Raw genomic sequence first — 21,791 nt, forward strand, 5'->3', positions numbered from 1 at the left:
GATAGGTGGAGAGGGTTCTCTCAAAATACTCCTTAGCATTGTCAGAGCGGAATATTTTGATACGGGTATTAAACTGGGTGAGGGTGAGTTTATGAAAATTTTTCACAATAGCTAGTACTTCATCCCTGGATTTCATGAGATAAATCCAAGTGTAACGTGAGTAATCATCAATGAAAAGGATAAAGTACCTGTAACCCCCCATGGTTGGCATGTGATATGGCCCCCACACATCAGAGTGAACAATATGGAAAGGAGAAAATGATCTTTTATTGCTAATTGAATAGGAATGTCTACAATGCTTTGCCAGCTCACATGATTCATAATGAAGACTCGATAAAGACACTCCTTTAAACATATCTGGGAAACAGATGATTCAAAGCAGAAAAGGGCAAGTGACCAAACTGAAAATGACATAATAAAATTTTGTTAACAGACTCTGACACGACTGACTCTAAGGCAACTCCATGAGGTGGTCCCAAAGCTTGATCTGGTGTGTCCAACAAGTATATTTCGTTCGCCTCATGGCCACTCCCAATCATCCTTTGAGACTGTAGGTCCTGAAAAACACAATGAGTGGGAAAGAAAGTTATGCTGCAATTCATTGACTTTGTTAAGCTACTAACAGATAAGAGGTTTGTGTTAAGCTTAGGGACATGAAGAACAGAAGATAAGAACAGGGTGTCAGAGGTCTTTATATCGCCTTTACCAGAGATGGGGGCAAGGGACCCATCAGCAAGGGATATTTTCTCTTTCCCAGAGAGGAGGTGATATGAGCAAAACAGGTTAGATAGGTTGGTCATATGGTTTGATGCATCGGAATCAATAATCCAAGGGATTTTACGATTACCTGAAGCTGAAGCATGATTAGCAGAAGCACGAGTACCTGAGTGAGCAAAAGCCGATGAAGATGATGTACTGTTGGAAGGGTGAGTTGAAAAAACCGTAGCTTCCAGATGATTTAGGAGCCTCCCATACTTCTCAAAATCTAGCTTCATTGCAACCAACTGCTCAATAGTTGATTTTTCTTTGCTTTCCTTACTTCCCCCTTCAGGCACTGTAGCAGCATTAGCAGTCTTGGATTTTCCCACTTGACTGCCCTTCTTAGGGTTATTATTGTTCTTAAATCTATCAGGAAGAAGTTCAGGATGAAGCTTCCAGCAGGTGTCCTTTGTATGTCGTGGTTTCTTGCAATATTCACACAACTGCTCTCTTTTCTCAATAGGGCCCTTCAGTTTCATTCCCGCATGTGCAAAATGTTTTGTAGATGGACTTTGCAACTGCACCTGCCGCCTACTCTCCTCACTACTTATCATAGCATATGCTTGTGAAAGAGTAACCTCATCCCTAGCCAAAATGTTGTGTCTGATAATATCAAACTCAGGGTTGAGTCCAGTGAGAAACTCAAACACCCTATTTCTCTCCACTAGCTTTCTATACATTTCAGCATCCTTTTTACTCTCCCATACCACTGTTCCATAACATCAATTTCCTGCCATAGGGACTTTAGTATAGAGTAGTAGATTGCCACACTCTTCTCCCCCTGTCTCAGGTTCTTCACATCACTTTTCAATTTGTATGCTCTGGCTACATTCAGTTTCTGTGAATAGGTCTCAGTCACACTGTCCCATATCTCCTTAGCCGAAGACATCTAGAGATAGTGTTGGCTTATATGAGGTTGCATAGAGTTGACTAACCATCCTATAACAGTATAGTTCTCTTGCATCCATCTTTCAAATTCAGGGTCTGTCTCTTCGGGTTTCACCTTGCTGCCTGTGAGATACCCGAGTTTTCCTCTACTACAAACATAGATTTTTATAGACTGGGCCCAAGCAAGATAGTTCGTCCCATCTAGCTTAATTGTGGTAACACCCGTCAAAACAGAATCTACTGGATCAGGTCCAGAAGCTGGCACCTGCTTGAACTCACTTCCGTATGTCTCCATTAATCAAACGAAAATCAAAGAACAGAAAATTTTGACTATGTAAACTTACTTGAAGTCAAACCAGTACTTGGGTGCTTGAAAAACTAGGGTTTTGCTCCGTCCAGCAGATGGGCGGGAGAGAAAAGACACTACCGCACCTACCAGAGTAACCCAAACTCTTCCAAACCTGAACCGCCCTCTTTTAGCAGTCACAAGACACCTTCCAAGCACAGAGCGCCACACCCAAGCTTCACCTTTCCTGGTAACTCGAAAATCTCCAATCAACTAGGGTTTTGGGCAGCAGCAAAACAGCATCACTTCTTGGCAAAATCTGGCCAGAACTAAACTCTCCAAACCCTTCTACCAACTAGGCAAGTGATTCTCAATACTATAGAGAACCTATCTCTCCATACACTCTCTTGATTTTAGAGTGTACAGGAACAAAGAAAAAAGAAGAAAGAGGAACTGAACCCGCTCTGATACCAAGATGTAAATCAGTCCTCTAATATCAAGATTAAATTTAGTGATTAGCAGAATAGAACAGATCTGAATAACTGTATAAGAGAGGAAGATGGCGAAGAGAAGAGGTAAGAGAAGAAGAAGTCGAATTAATCACCCTTCTCCTCTAACCCTATTTTTTATTAATCTCTAAAAAATTGATGATGACAAGTATACCCTTAAGTGGGCGGTCAGCATGGCAGTTACATAAAGAAAGTAAAATAAGAACAAATAACAGGCCCATTATGTGAGGCCCATCAACATAAATAAAAGATAAAATAAAGGATATCACATGAGAGGCTGTTAGGGCCCATTCGGCCCAGTCTCTTTACACGTGCAGTTAACTGATCTAGGGATGCATGAATCAGCTTCAAGAAAGCCTAACTAGGCTCTGGTACCAAGTAGAAATCAGCAGAAATATAAAAAATTATAGAAAGAGAAGGAAGAAAGGAAAATTTTGTGAGAGAAGAGAAGAGAAGAGAAAGAGAAAGAATGGAGAAAAGGAAGAGAAGCCAATAATTCTGGCCGCCCTCTCCCATTAGCTTTTATACTTTAAGTAAAAACAAGTACAAAGACAAATTGCCCTTAATAGGCGGCTGGTGCTTACAACTTTAAAAGAAAGATAAACTACTACTCTAGCAAGTTCTAATTAATAGACTGTGGTCCCAACAGGATAACTAAACAAAATAAATAAGAAAAACAAGCTATTAACAGCAAAATCCTCAACACCAAGCAGATCAGAGGATGTTGATAAAAGAGAATGGAGATGGTGCAATGATGCAGTTTTTCTGTTAAGTCTTCTTATAGCATGCTGGACAGGGGGGAGTGAGTTCCCTTGGGAAAGTATATGGTGTAGTTGCCCCAATGAAGGTTTCTTTCCTTGTGTGGATAGCCTCTCTTAACGGATGTTTAACCAGAGATAATTTATTTTTGCATTGTTCATTTGTTAGAAGGTTGTGGTCTAAATTGTTGGACACTTTACGGTTTCATGTTTATTTTCCAAAACCTGTGGTGGAGCTTTTAACTAGTTGGCAGTTGAAGGGTTTGCACAAAAAAGGAAAAAATAGTATAGAGAGTGCTGCCTTTGGCAATTTTTAGGACTGTGTGGATGGACAAAAAAAAAAAAAAAACAGAATTTTTAAAGATTTTGGGAAAACAGAAGAGGCAATTGTAAAGGATTTGTGGGTAGAATTCATTCTTGGGTTACAGTGCACAGATGTTTTACAGATATACCGTACAGCTCTTTTTTGAATGTTGATTTGTTATTTTGTAACGGTTAATCAGTACTTTTTGTACAGGTGTGGTAGTAATGGCACAACTCCTTGCTGTGTAGGTGTGGGGGTGTCAATAGAACACTTTACCTTTTTTCAAACAAAAAAAAAGGGAAACTGGAACTAGTTGAGGTCAACCAAAGTAGATGGTCACAAGAATAAGGTGCTCAGAACTTTAGTCATCACAGTTTTCTGCATACTATGTCTATTATTTTAAGTTTGGTTGATTTATATGTCATCTTACCCGAGTTAATAAAAGGCTGAGAAAAGTCGTGAATAGGTTTTATCTTCCATTCTTTTATAAGATGATCAATATCATATTACTATTTTACTTGGTTTTAATATTAAAGAAATAGTGGCGTCTTACACCTTTGTCTTTGTAGGAGTTTTCAGACTGTACTAGGCATGAAGAAAGGGGTAATTCATGAAGAAAAATTATAATGAGTGATTATGCAATATTTGCCCCAGTAACTATTTTGTAATTTGAATATTTCTAGTGTTAATACAAAAACATCTCTCTCTCTCTCTCTCTCTCTCTCTCTCTCTTGGAAAGTTTAACCTAATACAAATCATCTCTCTTTTGAGTGAGAGATAAGTGTGTGGTTTGTAGTCTCAAGTTTTCTAGTATCTCTTCCAACTTTCTTCTTTCTTTTTTCTCTTCTCTCACCTCTTTTATTTGTAAGTAAATAAAATTTAACAGAAGTACAATCCAGACAGTGATGAGAAATCACCCAAAAAAGGAGAAAAGATAAACAAAAAAGAATAAAAGGAAATACAATACATGAACCCACCATTCAATTCCAAAGAAGACCAAAAATCAATCCCAAATAAAATTCTTGATGCACCCAGAAATTCTGGAAGAACCAAGTTTCTTTTTCTCACCTTACTCATGACAAGATGGTATTAGAGCCGGTAAATTTTAGTGAAGACAATGAAGATGACAACAATGATGACTCCAGTTATGTTAGTTAACTTCAGATGTGTTTGTTGAATCCTCTGTGTTTCTTGATGTCCATATTTTCCTTTTCTGTTATATAGCTCAAATTTATTTGTTCTTGTTATCCTGGCTCCCTATCTCTGTCATCTATTGTATTAGAACAAATTGAGTTCGCCGTTTAGTCTGATTGCTGCTCTAGGTCTCATATTATTCTTTGTTTTTGTTCTTGTTAGTAAAACCGATTCAGTATGTTATTGGTTGATCAGCTTATCTTGTGATTAAAAGTTGAGTTGCAAACAGCTATATATTGCCTCCAAGTGACAAGAATGAGTTTTAGTTTTTCTTTGGTGTTTGAGTGGTTATTGAAAGGAGAAAGTTCATTTGGTATGTTGTTTCGTTACCAAGATGATGGAATTTCAAATTTGAACTTTAATGCATAGGGTGAGTAGTCTTATGGCTGAGCAATATGTTTTTTGCTCATGCAAATAACTGGTTCCAATAGGTACATGTTGGGTGCACAAAAACTATTTGATGAAGGGTTTTCGAGATTATGTGACCTTCCAACTCTTGCAGCACTTTGTCATTGGATTCTTAGTGGCATATGTTGCAGTGGAAGTGTTTGGTGAAATGCTCAAGTGTCTTCTACAGCAATGCTCTCGCATCATGTACAATATAGAAAAGTGCCAAGAGGTGATTAGGACATTTGCCTATTTGAGTATTAAGATCTCTGATTATATATGGTGATCCTTCTCTCATTTAGCAATGGTGGTGGTTTGAATTTTATTGTGTTGGTAGTATATATTATAGAAAAGTGCCAAGAGGTGAACTTGATGATTGGCTATGTCTTGGGTAAGAGCCATGGGCCTCCAGGAATCCTGTATTGGTTGTCTTGGGTAAGAGCTGAAATTGCCACCAAGAGTGCATTTAAGCTAATTGAATCCCTGTAGGCATGGTGTAAGAGTTGGTTGTTGCCATACTTGGAATCAAGTTACCTTGTTTGAGAGTAGCCCCGGAAGACTAGTTATTCGTGTTGCTAACTTAAGATGGGTGTTGGAGTGTTCAAACAGTACTATACATGAATAAAGGGGTAATTTGGAAAGAAAAATTATAATGAAGGATTTTAATGATATATTTGCCCCATAGGGACTATTTTGTAATTTGGGTATTTCTAGTGTTTATATAAAGCACCTCTATCATTTGTGAGAGAAATAAGCACGTGGCTTGTAGCCCTAAGTTTTCTCTTCTCTCATCTCACTCATAAGTCATGGCAAGAAGTTTGGGATCTGTTAGTCCCTGGGCTGAGAAAGCTAGAATTAGAAAAGAAATTTCCAGAAATAAAAGAAAATAAGAGTTTTTTCACAGATGTTTTTGGCTGCCAAGGGGAAAGCATTAGAAAGTAGAAACTTGGAATTATAGGGTTTTCATTAATTAATTGAAAATTAAAGAACAAGCTTCTTTTGGAAAACTAGTAAGTTCTTAGAAAAGTAGCTTTTTTAGGTTTTAAAATTTTTCTGACAATCAAATGTCTACAAGGGAGCCATTTTATTTTTTTGTTGTAGGTTGGCTCAGTATTGCTCATTCCTATTGCCTATTCTGGAAAAGGATATTTCAGTTTTTTTTCAACCACTAATTTAAAAATAAAAAAGAACTTGTGTTATTTTTTTTATAATGCTTTCTTTGTTGCCAAGAGCACTATTCAAATGTCTAATATTTTATTTGTTGTATTTTTTATAATGAATGAAGTTGGTAGAAATCCCACATGCCACTGGATTCCTCTCAAGAACCACACTTCTTCAAATACTTATTTCTATGATTGGGTAAGTAAACATCATGATGTTGAGTTATGGGTTGCTTTTTATTTTAAATACTTTTAAGGATTCCTCTTCTTACAAATCATTTTCAGCAACATATCAGTGCAACCAATTTTACGGTCAAGAGCAATTATGATAAGTGGGAGGATACTTTCAAAGGAGAATACTTTTATGGTCATCCATGAATCTGGTGAGGACTATAAATTCTTACACTTTCTAGATAATTGTCACTTGGTGAGTTGTAAAGACTTTGTGGTTAACTTGACTCTATGAACATAGGACCTCTGGTTTTCTAGGTTAGATAAGATAATATCTCTCATCTTTTTTAGCTCAGACCTCAGAGTGATATGTACAATGGGAACAATGATATATATATTGTTTATATTCTGCATTTAACTCCTGTAAATTATAAGTTATTGATCCTCTGAGTGCTTCCAATGACTTATAACATTTTTTCATGGAAATGAATCACTTTTTTTTATTCAACATTTCACTGCATAAATTATAATTAGAGTGTATGCCTCCAATGGCTTATAACATTTTTTCATGGAAATGAATCACTTTTTTTTTACTCAACATTTCACTGCATAAATTATAATTAGAGTGTATGAGTTAGCTTTAATTCAAAAAGCACTATTGTGGTTTTGCTAGTTCTAATGTTCTGATGGAAAAGCAAGAAAACAGAAAACAGGTCATTTCATTGGTTGTTACCAGTGTTTTAAAATTGTACTGGACCAGACAGTCAGCCTGTGCCCTTCCTAATGGAGGAGTCTAGAATCTTACCTAACCAAGCAGTTAAGAAGCTATACAACTGTACGCACCATGTTGGAAGAACTGAACTTTTATATACTGACCATTATTCAACTTTTCTTTATCTAAATTTTTTGATAAAATAAAAGATCCAATGGTTATAGAGCATTGTGCAAAAGATTTATGTCACAATATCTAGTATCGGACTGCACCAATACAGGATACGCTACGACTGCAGGTGTATCCTGCCAGTTGTGCGTATCAGTCCAATATGCCACCGTACGTATCGCATAGTATCGGCCAATATGCGCTGATACAGAAGTGTATCGACCAGCGTCTCACAATAAAAAAACGGGGGGAGCGTGACTCGAACCCAAGTTGGTGAATGCCCACTGCCCAGGCACGCATGTACATTAACCACAAAGCCATTTGTTATTTCATGTTAATAAAGTGTAATAAAATAACTTTTATTAAACTTGATGTTTACATGCAAATAAAAAGCAACATACATTTATTTTCAAAAACTTCAACTATAAATTAAAAAGCACAATATTCAAAATTAGTATTTTATAAATCAATGGACTAAATAATTTATAAAATCCACATATATATATATATATCAAAAAGATGAATTTTAATTTCAAAAATTTATACAAATAAAATATTCATAATAGAATAATTATTTTAATACTTAAATTTTATAAATTTGCATATGGTATATATATCTTAAATTTTTATAAATTATTAATTAATATTTTAATTTGCATTAAATAACAATGTATTTATTATTTACAAAAATAAAAGTATTGTTTACAAAGTACTTGAAAATATAATATAAATTGAATCTATCAAATCCATTAATCTACATTTTATATAAAAAAAAAATTTAACTTCGAACTTTTATAAAAATAAAATATTAATAATGGAATAATTATTTTAGTAATTAAAATTTATGAATTTTCATTTGATATGCATTTTCAAAATTTTAATAGATTTGATATTTTTTAAGTTAAGATTATATATTCTTATAAATTATTAATTGATATTTTAATTTACAATTTATAATAACATATTTATTGTTTACAAAAATATAAATATTATTTATCAAACATTTAAGAATTAAATTTTAGTTTAATTTTTTGTTAATGTTAAAAAATAAAAATAGAAAAAATGCTATAATAATTCATATATAATAGTTGCTTATGCTTTATGCCTTACACTTTAATAGATAATAAAATAATATTGGCGTTTTGCATGTATTAATTTCTAAAAATCTATATAATATTTGCCTTGGACTCTTGATTGAAGCATTATTAATAAAATTGTATAATATCTACATGCCCTGTTATATTAATTATAATATATTTCTTCATATGTATATATATCATTTAAATATACAATTGCTATATATTTATATATTATTTATAGTTGTTTTGACATTAAACTTAATGCTATTAATATATTTATGGAATTTATGTGCATTTTCTTAGCATATCCAAGCGTTTCCATGTTTTTTTTTGTTCGTATCCATGCGTTTCCCAAGCATATCCCTATCCGTATCCAAGTTGTCCGATACGATACCCGATACTGATACTTTAATCCTTGGTTAAAACTCAGACAAAACAACAATATAATATTTGCACATTGGGGCAATTAATTAAATTTCTCAAAAAGGAAAACAATACCTGGTCAAGAATAAATGCAGAATAAGAGAAAGAGAAGACAGTCTTATAGCTCATAAAAAAATGCAAATAAGAAACAGAAATAAAGAGTAAAACAATAAATAGAATCCTGCCAGTGCAAAGAATGTTGAAGTGTTTTATGGTCTTGCAAAATCTCATTGTTCTTGCATCCATTCCAACCAGAGTTAAGAATCAGTGAATGCATTGTCATTCTAATAAAAGAACATCCCTACTCTGTTTGCATGTTGAGAATCAATTTAATTTCTTGAACTTTAGAAAGTATAAACAATCTAAAAAGAAGAGAGAACCAATCCTTTTGAATTGATTAATCTAGGAACCTAGTTGAATGTGGGGTTTAATTAATGATCTCTTCATCAATTGAGTAAATGATATGCTGTATTCTTTGTCATACCATTCAACTGCACATTTGGTTTAGCATTTTTTATTTCCTAGTTGCATTTTTTTTTTTCATTATGAGAATATGAGACATGAGTTTTATCAGTTTTGACCTTTGAGGTTGAATTACTGTGTAACCACAGCAGTGTTTCCTCTGGATTTTAGCTATTAAAGCGGCTGTTTCGGCCATCAGTGGAAGGTTGGAATCACTGAAGGATCAAGATACAGATGAATGTGAGACTGCACTTGAAGCATTAGGTCAAATTGGTTTATGTAAGTATGCCATTGAATGCTGCAGTATAGGGAAGTTACCTGTTGAAAAATTTTCCTCTTGTATTAACATGCATGGTTTCTTCTTGATTGCAAATGTGCCAGGATTATAGTTTCACAAGTTCTTAGTTTCTGTAATATGTTAAATCATTGGGTCATACCATTTACATGACTACATGAGATAGCTTACAATTGTAATTGAAGCATTCACCTCTTCTTAAAGACAGTTCAAAAATTCAATTCATGAATTTTTTTTTCTAGATTAAACCACTTGTGGTGCTTGATGGAAATATTGGCATTAGGTCAATAAAAGTATAACTTCTTAGCTCTATTCTTCACATTTAATTTTATGGAAGGTAGCTGGCTATTGTTCCATGCCCAGAAAAAGGGGTTTTGTTTTTTCCATTTAAAAAAAAAAAAAAGAAAAAGAAAAGAAAAGAGCTCTCTTTTGATAGTTGAAACTTATTGTTGAATGATTAATTTTTTTGGATAATTGTTGATATTCAGCAGTTTCTTATGATTTTCTTGTTTATAATCATTAGTTAGTGTTATTGGGTCTGAGGCCCATTAGTTTATGTTGTTTTTTTGGAGATGTTTTTATGTTATGAACAGTAGCCGCCTCATTAAGGGCATTTTAGTCTTTGTAATCAATCTTTTTTCCAAGTATACAAGATAATGAGTGAGGTGGCTAGATCATTATTGGCTTCTCCCCATCTCTTCTTTTCTTCTCACTAAGATATCTCTCTCTCTTTCTTCTTTCTCACTGTTATCAAATCAGATTATTGTTTTTTCTTTTCTACTATAATAAAGTATGTTTTTCACACTATTCAAAAATTCAACTGGACTTTCTAGATTAAGTTGTTTGTGGCACTCAATGGGAATTTCATATTTAACTTTATAGAAGGTAATTGGTTATTGTTCCATGCCCGTAAAAAGTGGCTTTGTTTTGATAGTTGAAGCTTACTATTGAATGATTTGTTTTTTCGATAATGAAGTAAAATTTTTCACACTGTTCAAAAACTCAATCAGACTTTTCTTTCTAGATCATGTCATTTGTGGCACTTGATGGGAATATTGGTATTAGCCTATTCAGGTTTTTCAACATCCATTTATCAGCCATCCTTGACTCTTGATGCTTTGAGAATCAGAAGCCCTAAAAATGTGTTATTTTTGGTTCGAAAGGACAACTTGTTAAATCTCAAGAGAGATGAAATGATGGCTAATCTTACAGTGCACATGAGAAATGAAAAATAAAACCTGATTCCACTAGAAAACACCCTTAGGTACTTTGTTAAATCTCTAACAATTGATTTTTTAGTAACAGTGTCATTGGTACCTGATGTTTTATTTTAAATTTTTATTACAAATTTCACCTACAAGCTTTCCATCATAACAGATGAATGAGAAAACAAGTTTTGCTCTTATTTATTATTTACTTTTTTTAGACGGAAAAGGGATCTGGATACATGTTAGATAATTTGTGGTAAGAATGTTACAATGTTTGTCTACCAAGGCTTAACTCCTTCAGACAGTACATAAAAACTTTATAGTTGAATTCTGCACTTTTTTTGGTTACATCCTCATATTTTCAAATACGTACTAGTTTAATTTCTTGTGATTATGATGATTCGAATTTGTTTCTGATTTCTTTTGAATCCCTGTGCTTGATATTTTTGAACCCTTTAAGTTGATTTCTTTGTGCTGTTGATGTTTCCAGCCCTTCAAGGAGCTGAATTGTTACTCTCAAATTCATCATGTGTGGCAAAACATGTTGTTGATGTAGCTTTTGATCACAATGGTCGAACCAAACAGCTTGTGAGCAGGCCTTTTCCTTTCTAATTTGATTTTATATGTCCATAATTAGTTCCCCTTGTGCTGTCTATTCTGAAACATGTCTGGAGTATAAAGTATTTGGATGAATCTGTTCTGAAATAAATCCAGATGTAGCTAATTATGCCAAAATATTTTTTTCTAGGTCAAGTTTTCCTTACACTTCTGGGTGTATGTACAGTATACTCCTTAATTGAACATGATTAGGCCTTAGAATGTGCCCGTGTCCATATAGTTCTGTTCCTTTCCTTAAAACAGTTATTTCTTATAATGATTGGAAGGATTACAAAAAGCATGTTTCAGCAAATCCACATCCCTTTTCTATCCATTTCCTGTCTTGGCATTCTTAGAACTTCTTTTTTGGTATTCGGTGTTATGCACCATTAACAACTTCCCCCTGACCCCTTTTTCCCCAAAGTGCTGGTTGCGGGATTTGATTCCGTGTCATTGCTGGAACAAACCAGCTAACACACCAACAAGCCAGCCCTTGGTTGGTCTTAGAACTAAAGATTTACAGTTGATGCCCCTGGCTATGTGTTAATATAAGCATTCCCCCCGCCCCCTTACTTTTATTATGGATAAGCTAGATTACTACATCTAATTGAGTATACTAGTTCATCCCATTGCCATAAAAGTAGAGAAGAAAGGAAGATAGTATGGTATGAGGTCTTGAACCTAGTGGTTCATTCACAGTTAAGTCATCCTATGAAAGCATTAGTGATGATGAGCAAAACTGCAGGTTAAATAGAACCCCAAGGCAATTTTTCAAGATGAATGTCCTCCAAAAATCATTTTTTTAATAATGGCCATAATTAATAAGCTATCATTAGCCAAACAAGGGGTTTCTCGGGACTGCCTTTTTTGGACTACCTTGTAACTTATTCAAACTGTTTTTAAGAATCTTCGTTTGGCTTTTCTGAAGAGGTCGCACCCCGTGCCTCTTCTTGTGTCACTTGTATCTCCTATGTTCTGTGATTAATAAATTTCTTCATTTATCAAAAAAAAAAATTGTTGAGTGAAAGAGGGATGAATTTTGATAGGGGTTGTCCATACTGTGGTGAAGAAGAAGATACAACTCATATACTTCTAAAATGCCCATTTTCAAAACAAATATGGATATTTGTTGAAGCCCAAATGAAAACTCCACTTCATAATGAAAATCTAACAGAATGATATAGGCAATGGAAATTGAATGGACTGGGAAAGAGTACAGTTTCTGCTATGGAAAATTTGGAAAAACACAACTACACAAGTGAAAAAACTTTTAAGAAAAAAGATCAAGGCCCAGCATGGGTTGTCGAAAAAGCATGAATGGCCTATCTGAATGCTTAGAAAGCTAATGAAACTCTCAACATGAAAAAAGTTTGTAAAGGGATAAAATGGTCCCTCCTCCAATGGACGCTATAAAGATCAACTTTGATGCTCCAAGAAAAAAAAAAGGCCAGTGTGCGTTTGGTTTGATAGCTCATGATTCCAAGGGAATTATTAAAGCATCCAAAGCTGGCCAGCTGGGTATCACATCTATGAATGTATCTGAGTTTTGGGGCTGCATTGAAAGAACATGACCATGCAACTTGAAGTGGATACATGAAGTCTGGATGGAAGGTGATTCAAAATTAGTTATTGATAGATCCCAGATATGCCAAACTTTAGCAGAGGATCGCTATCATATACTTGTATCTAAGAATTTAGAGATAAAGTACACTCGTTCTTGGTGTTAAGGAATTCAAGCTGCTGACTGGTTATCTAATGTAGGTCATCATGAAAATTGGTGTTTCTCTTCTAATGCTCCATGGAATCTAAGGTATATTTGGTTAATGGATTTATGGGACATGCTACCCCTGTGTTGTGTGGTCCACTTTTCCTTTTTACCAAAAGAAAAAAAAAAAAAAAAAAAAAAACAGAGAGTAAAGGATAACATGATATAATGAGAATACCTATCAAAAAATGATAAAAAATATTATAGAAAACGTCAGAGTAATGCTAGTATATCTATTTTCAAATGCTTAGGGAAACACAAGCCAAACTGTGGAATAATTTGCTAGAAGCCCTAAATGGTGAACAATTATTTTGCAATACAAGATTCTTTTCCAAGCTTTTCTTTTTCTTGCTTTTCTTTATACTTTCTCTTGCTTGTCCTGATAAAGTTCTTAAATGGCAAATAGGCTGCACTACATTCTCTTGGAAATATAGTGGGAGAAAGCCGACCAGATGAAAGCATAATCCTCAATGATGAGGCAGAAGAAAGTCTTCGACACTTGATAAATGAAACTGCTTCGAAGAGTTTGAAGCTGACACCATCAGTTAGTAATTTTCCTTGTCCTTGTGGTAGTATTGACCCAGTTTTAATTTTGTTTACATCTTTTTTAGTCCTTCACTGAAGAAGGGAAATCATTATTGATCATAATGAAAATGAAGAAAAAAAGCATGTATTTAGTCATATTCCATGCATGCACCTTCCACTGGTTGTGCATTGATATTCAATGAATCCATGTGTGACTAGTGGTCACATTATTCAGAATTCTGTATAAATGTTTGTACATCCTTTTGTGTGGATGCATTTACTGTTGCTTGTCTTCATTTATTACTTCCATATAAAGCCATATTTTTCTGCTACACTTTAACCAAATTAGTAAAGCATTCTCCAGGGACTACTTCTATCAGTTTTGCAGCAGGATGCAGAAATTCGTCTGGCGGTAAGGACCCATTGCTTTTTTTTGGCTGAAGCCATCCATGTTAAACTAAGTTTGTTTGCAATGCAATTTCATTTGCATTAGTACAAATCAGAAAAGTGCAAATTATGGTTCACTTTTGCATCAGGTTTGCTTTTGCTTTGCTTGAGTCTTATTTTACTTCATTTATACTGCAAATGTACAAAGCAAAGTAAAATTTAAAACAAAAATGAATCAGAATTTGCATTCAACTCATTTGACTCCTATACTTTTGCACCAATGCAAATTAAATTGCATTGCAAACAAACTAGGCTCAAGGAACAAATATATTAGAAAATCATTGTGTAAAACATAGTTGTCAAGGCGACGCCTAGGTGGGCACCTAGATGACAAGGCGCCCTTGGAGGCTTGCCTCGCCTAATTGCCAAGCAGTTAAATACTAATTTCTTTTTATTACTTTCTTATTTGTTAGGGTTTAATCAACACAAACTTTGCTAAATGCTGTACTGAACCCTCAAAAACTTCAAAACCTGAACCAATAAGGGAGAACTTAAAATGTTGTCTAATCAACACATTTTCTTCTTCCACATCTTTTTATTTTCTTCTTCTTCCTCTTCTTCCACCCTTTCTTTTCTTCTTTTCCTATAACAAAAATAGGGGTTCATCTCCTATATTTTTTGAACTTTCTTTTCTTTCTTCCTTTTCTTCTCATGAATATGTTGGAATATGTTGATTTTTGATACTTTAACATGATATATGTTAAAGTATGTTTATGGAACCTAGGGAACTACCCTAGGATATATGTTTTTTACTTAAAAAAATTCCATCGCCTAGGCGATAGGTGACAAGGCTATCGCCCTAGCGCCTTTTGCCAAGCCTTTGAACTTTCTATTCTAAGATTGGCATTTTGCTTCTTTCTTATTTGACTACAATGCTCAAACAATAATCCTCCCTCCCCTCCTTTTAGGCATGGGAATTTACCATTTCATTTTCATGACCCCTCCTGGTTGAGTTGTAAATAGCAACTTAAGCTTTGTGGGGTGGAGGCATTTATTGAAAGGTGATACATTTCATTTCGAACATTTGACACTTAAGCCTATCAACATAAGAGTGCGTTAAGTGGAAAAAAATTTAATGGCTATCAAGTCATTTAGAATTTACAGTTGGTTGGTTGAACAAATGGCACATATCAAACTAGTTAATTATAAATTGACCATAAAATCTGAAATGATGAGGGCATGACCTTACTGACTAAAGCAGCCATATCTCCTTAGTTCACATTCTTGCTAGATAATATTCTATTACGCTAATTTTATGTGAGGTTCATATTTTCTAACATTTGCAGGCTTATAGGTTGATAACCGGACTGGTGGCTCGGTCATGGTGCTTGATTGAGATTTGCTCAAAACAAGAGATAATTAAAATAGTGATTGATCCACATATTGAGACTAAGAAAAAGGGTTCGCTTCTCTTCATTGTTTTATCCCGGCATCACTTCTTTGTGTGCATGAGAATTTATTGTTGCATGTTGTGTTCCAGTTCATTTGCTTACGTACATATATACTTGTTATTGTTGCATTGAGAAGCAGAAGTATATAAATAAAATTGTTTCTTGTTCTCCATGTAGCTAGACCACTGAACTACTTTTGCTATGATTACTATGCAATTGTCCTTTTGTTGACTAATATAAAAGAGAAGGGATTAGTATCCAAGTAATATTACTTGCTTAATAGAATATTCTAGGATCTCTTTGAGCCCTCTAGCCAACCTAGACCGTGAGCATCCTAGGCAAGCATCCACAAATCTGTTCCAAGAATTCCCTTGCATGGGACAAAGTGCTGTTCAGTAAGTCAGCAAACATCACTTTGATGAATTGGGAAAAGGGATCTTAGCAGAAGATCAATCTGCACTCTTTTCAGAGGAAGCCTTTCTCTGGGAAAATTACCCGAGTACTTAGTGACGATAAGCTGCAAATGATGGTGATTTCATGCACAAGAATTTATTCTCTGAAGAAGCATGGTTAATTCTTAACCCACCATGTAAAGTACCTTATATTGATATCTTCTGCCCACATCAGTCCTAATATGCGCAAGTGATAATAGTGTCATAGCAGGAAAAATTTATTCTGTTTATGTTGAACTATTTACACTTTTGAAACCTAGGTTTATCAGAGGAAAAATCAGAAAGGAACCTTTTACAATGTGCTAATCCAAGCACACGAGTTATAAAAATTAAAAAAAAAAAAAAGATAAAATGGAAAAAGGGGGACAAAGACAGAATTTTCAGTCAATAATAACACTGTTTACTTGGTCTTATAAGATCAATGTAGAAGAAAATAGAATCCTAAAGGCCAACTTATCCGGCTTCAGCTGGAATCTGGGTTTAAGAAGGGATGTCGGGGATACAGAGTTAGATAATATCTCAGCATTATTATCCTCCCTTGAAGGGGTTTTCTTGGAGCCATCAAAGACAGACAATAGAATTTGGACACTCACTCCATCGGGTGCTTACACTTGTGCCTCTTTCTTTAAGGCCCTTTTACCTTCTTCTCCTGTTGGACTGTCATTCCCTGTTAAAGAAGTGTGGTGTCAACCTATACCTCCAAAGGTTGGGAGTTCTGTTGGGAAGCCTTCCTAGAAAAAATTAATACAGGAGATCTACTTCAAAGAAAAAGACCCAATAGTTGTTTGTCCCCTCACTGGTGTATTCTTTGCAAATCCAATGGTGAGTCTGGATACCATTTACTAATTTCTTGTCAGTTTGTTAAAGTTATTTGGGAATGGTTTACTTCTTTGTTTGGGTGCAGGTGGACTCCCCCTCTAAATGTGCAAAGCTTATTCACTTCCATGCCCAATGGGCAAACCAAAAGGGCCAAGATCATGTGGAGATGTGTAAGGGCTGCAGTATGTTGGACTGTTTGGGAGGAGAGAAATTCAAGGACATTCTTAGATAAGGAGAGAAGCTTGGAAGTAATCCTGGAGACTATACAAATAAGGGTGATACATTGGCTGAAAACTTTGGACTTGTTTACAGTGTTCTCAGTTGATGAGATGAAAAGACATTGGAAGGAGATTACGGATTCAATTCTAGCTAAGAAGACTTCAAGTTCTTGCTGGACACCTCCACCTCATGGGTTTACCAAACTGAATTTTGATGGCAGCAGCATGGGCAATCGAGGGCCCTCTGGAATAGGGGGAGTGCTAAGAGACGAAAAAGGGAATCTATTAGCTTTTTTTTTTTTTGGTCCAATTGGGGTGGGTGATTCCCTGAGGGCTGAGATCTTAGGAGCTCTTGAAGGGATACAAAAGGTCAAGGAAATGCATATTAAAAAATTGATCATAGAAGGTGATTCTGAAATAGTGGTGAATTGGCTAAAAGAGGACTGTTCTATGCTCTGGAAATACAACAACGAAAAGAGGAAGTTCAAGTGGCTCACTAAGGACATGGAAATTCAGTGTTGGATAAAAAGAAGTGCAAATGCATTGGCAGACGGGCTAGCTAGGCAGGGGGTGAATAGAAACACTATCTTTTGGGCTGTTTTGTAATTGTTTCATGGTCTGGATGTAGTTTAGATAGTAGGGAGTTAAGAATTTTTAGCTCCCTCCTTTGTAATTCTGAACTTATCAGTCATGAATAAAATTCATTGTTATTGATCAAAATAACATTAATTCAATTGTTCATCTAACTTAAGTAAAAACTTAAAAATGACTAGAAACTTCCCTAAAACAAAGGTTTCTGTAACAAACCTGTGTCATGCCCATAAAGTGGCTAAAATTTGTTCAAATCATGTCTAGATAAGCTTTCTAACAACACAAGTTAATAATCAAGACATTTAGACATGTTTTGGCATATAAAATTGAGGCTGAAGTTAAACTGAAAGATCATCTAGAATGTGATTCCAGATTCCATGCTTCATAACCTGTCAGATGCTATGTTCTCTCTTCTTGTGATGATCTTCATCCTTACATTTGGTACATTATAAGAAGCCATAACCCCCAAATATCTATTCTATGCTATAATTTCTACAAGATAATTTTTGATAAGGGTGTTAATTTAGTGACTAGTGTCATATACATATTTTTCTTTTTTGTTAGCATATTTCTGGTTATATCATAATTGATGAATTTCTCAATGATTACAACAATGTTATTATGAGTGGAAAAATAGCATGTTATGACATTATAGTGACAATAAAGTTAATACCTGCTATTTATGAATATGTCTGAGCAACTCACAACCTCCTCTAAAAAATGATTTAAGATACATCCTTGTGTGTTTAAAATCATGTGGAGTAGAGTTGGAAACACGTCTCAGTATCATTGGTCTTAATATATTATAAAATCACAGGGAGAAATGTTAAATGAAATGATTTGTGTTTACTTAGAATACTACTCATTTTGAGGCATGTTGCTGTAGAAGCATTAGCCCAACACAACTGATAAATAAATATAGTAGTTGAAGAAGAAGAAAGAATGAATGAATATATAAACAAAGAACATTAGCCCTACATTAGTTCAATTCATTGACGCCTATAATTTAACAGTGGATATAACACTGATGACTGAACAGAGTGGAATGGAGGTACATTATTCTTGTAGTTGGCCCCATGTAGTTGTGACAAGGCTTAGTTGAGTTGACTCAAATAGCTTGTTGCTGCAAGAGATAGCAGAAAAAGCAAACCCCAAATACAGTTAGATCCTTCCATCTTCAATCCAAAATTTGAACCTTCAGAATCTGGGGGTTTGATGTCATGTTAGATGGATGACATACTACTCCTAGTATGGAAGATATGATGATCAAGGAGGTTCCAGTATACTGCGTTTCTCAGTAAACCCTATGTGATGGAAATTCTGTATCAGTAATCAAAATAACTGAAAGGTCACAATTCTATAGAAGGCAAGACCTGTTTCTTTTTTATTGATGAACACAATACTCTTATAACCAAAACTGTAATTGGATGAAGTCGGAAATATAATATACAGATGAGACAAAAAAGGTCATTACCCAATATAGGAAAGATGTTTTAATAATGATCCAACAATATATGATGCATTTAACTGTTATGCATTACCCAATATCCAGGCGTACGGCTCCCACGCCTTTTAAAACACTGGTTTCATCCTTTTTCCCCTCTTTTATTTTCATATGGGATCTGCATGACATGAAGTGCTTTCCCTTCCCCTGGTATCTGTTAGGTGGTATCCTTGATTTTTCACCTTGGAATATTCAGATCCATTTTTGTCTTCTATTTATGGAAGTTTGTTTTGATTCTTTGTCCTCATGTATTTAGTGCAACTTTTCAACCAATAATTGAGAATAATCTTCTCTTTTTTTTTACCTTTTGAAAGCGGAAAATATATTAATCTTTCTTTTCTTGTTCCTTTTACCCTTTTCTTCCTGTAAAGATTCAGAACAAGTTTCCTTTTCCTTCTTAGTAAATTTAGTGAATTTTTCAGGTATGGAAGCTCGGTATAATTGTTGCAGGGCGATTCACAAATATCTATCGACTGCAAATAAGCTTGTCAGTGATCCTGTGCTTGCAGGAATAGCTTCAAAGGTGTGGTTTAATTTTATGGATAATAAAAGGCAGCATGATTATTAATTTATTATGGTATGGAAAAAGAAAGAAGTATTTTTGTTTTCCTTTTTTTTTTTTTTGGGGGGGGGTGTTGAGGTGTATTTAGAGCTAATCAGTTAAACATATTTGACATATCTAATCAGAAATTTTCTCGTCCTCAGTTGCAGGAAGCTGTTAGGAGAGGTCCTTATCTTGCTTTAGAGCGTGCTGAAGCTCAGCTTGTTGTCGTTACAGCTGAGAGATTTTAGATCACCATCGGAAATTTTGAGTTATAAAATAGATTTAACAGGGATTTGATTCGAAGGGGCAAAAAATTGGTGTCTGTTGTACATATTACTGTAATCTTGTTGGGTTGTCAACTTTAATATAGTTAAAACGAAACTAGTAACTCGAAATACTGTTTATGAAATCTTTTCCATGTTATCTTGTAGTCTGGTTTGTGGCCTGTTTGGAAAAGATGGGCCATGGAACATACCTATTATCACGAACTGGAGAAACTAGCTGCTTGGTTCAGGTGAGGAACTGGTTACCCGGTCGTTCTGTTATGCCTGAATGCTGTTATTCTTACCCAATCCTTTGAGAAATGTGATACAGTTTACAGTAGAAGTTGGCTGTTGTCGCTTTGGAGCAAAATGAAAATTGTTTCAGGTGCCGTTGTCATATTGAATCCACCCTGTTATCACTTTTTCCTAGGTCTTCATGTCAGAGTTTTATCTAGAATTTTCGGTGCACATCTTCTAGTCCCTTACTGGCATTTTATTCACCATTCTGGAGTTCCCACACTAAAAGCTGCGGATGTTCATTTAAGCAAATTAACCCATTCAATTTGCTGGATTATTAGGTTATGACAATCTATTGCTCACGTTTGACATTCTTGTATAGGTTCAATTACTAGTTTCTAATTTTTTATCAAGAAAAGGAATGATGCATTCGGTGTTACCCCACCTTCCCCCCCCCCCCCCCCCAAAAAAAAAAAAGAAAAAAAAATTAATAATGGAAGGAGATCAATGGTTAGAAGAGCCTATTTTTGCAGGCTAATAGTGTCCCATGAAGCAAGGTTCAAAGTATCGAAAATGTTATGCATATTGAAAAGGCAAATTTAAGAGACTTATTGGGATATGCCTTGGATACAGATGAAAAATTAAGATACACGTGGGAATACATGAAAATGCTATAAATATTCCAATAAATCATAAATAAACATCAATATCACTAAATATAAGATATAAATGAGTTATTTATGCATAAAAATAGAACATTTTAGTGGGTTTTATGAAAAAAAATATATATTATAATCAATATACGGGAATAGAAATATACTATCTAATTCTGATTTTTTAACTTTCATTCTAATTTTCTAAAATTGAATGGACTTATGGACATGATAGATCAAAGTAATTATTTTGCATGTTTCATTCTAATTTTCTAAAAATAAATAATTGTTTATTTTTATTCAAATAATTATTTTACATGTTTTATTCTAAAAATTAAATTAAAATTAAGACTAAGTAAATATGTAACAGAAAAATTGAATGGATTTATGGACATAATAGATCATCTACATTTTTACTATAAATATTTATTATTAGAATTTAGAACATAGCAAAAAATTAGAGAAATAAATAAATATTTATAATCTAAAAATAAAAATAAAAAAAAACAAATTAAATTGTTCACATGATATTTGAATATATTGATGTATGAAATTATGAACCATGTTAGATTTGTCTTAACTCTACAACATGCTCAACTTATAGAATAAAATCACATAAAATTGAAGAAATTATATATATATTCACAAAGATCTACATATAGCAACAAAATAAGTGGTATTTTTTGCATAAGAATAGTAGGTTTTTGTGAATTGGAAACATCTCCTAATGATAACATCGTTTTTTCAGAAAACGGCAATGGGAATCAAACATCACCATGCATTAACATTTTCTCAAAATTTACAAAAAAAAAAAAAACAAGGTGCCATTAAAAAAAAAAAAAAGCACACACACATGCAATGGAACCAAACACTAATACTCGAGTACATCATTCACTCATGCCCATGATCATCCCTGGAGAGCAAATAAGGCCGGGTTGGCTCAGCTGTTCAGGTTGAGGTTGACCCTAGCCCAACCTAATAAATGATGTGCCAAAATCTCTATTTAACCATGATCCAGCTCA

At 34.3% G+C, this 21,791-nt stretch overlaps 1 protein-coding gene across 1 annotated transcript in view; it reads left to right on the forward strand.

The window, feature by feature from the left end:
- LOC104608165 (ARM repeat superfamily protein) overlaps positions 1-20,283 on the forward strand; it is a 98,680-nt gene extending 78,397 nt beyond the window's left edge. Inside the window, exons 10-19 of the mRNA XM_010274060.3 lie at positions 5,201-5,317; positions 6,371-6,444; positions 6,531-6,628; positions 9,432-9,539; positions 11,254-11,351; positions 13,532-13,669; positions 14,015-14,062; positions 15,384-15,498; positions 19,495-19,595; positions 19,778-20,283. Coding sequence (XP_010272362.1) covers positions 5,201-5,317; positions 6,371-6,444; positions 6,531-6,628; positions 9,432-9,539; positions 11,254-11,351; positions 13,532-13,669; positions 14,015-14,062; positions 15,384-15,498; positions 19,495-19,595; positions 19,778-19,864 — 984 coding nt within the window. The 3' untranslated portion in view covers positions 19,865-20,283. The remainder of the gene's footprint in view (positions 1-5,200; positions 5,318-6,370; positions 6,445-6,530; positions 6,629-9,431; positions 9,540-11,253; positions 11,352-13,531; positions 13,670-14,014; positions 14,063-15,383; positions 15,499-19,494; positions 19,596-19,777) is intronic.
- The last annotated feature ends 1,508 nt before the right edge of the window (positions 20,284-21,791 follow it).

The sequence above is a fragment of the Nelumbo nucifera genome, chromosome 1, assembly GCF_055504915.1.
Source record: "Nelumbo nucifera cultivar China Antique chromosome 1, China Antique-T2T, whole genome shotgun sequence".
Lineage (NCBI taxonomy): Eukaryota > Viridiplantae > Streptophyta > Magnoliopsida > Proteales > Nelumbonaceae > Nelumbo > Nelumbo nucifera.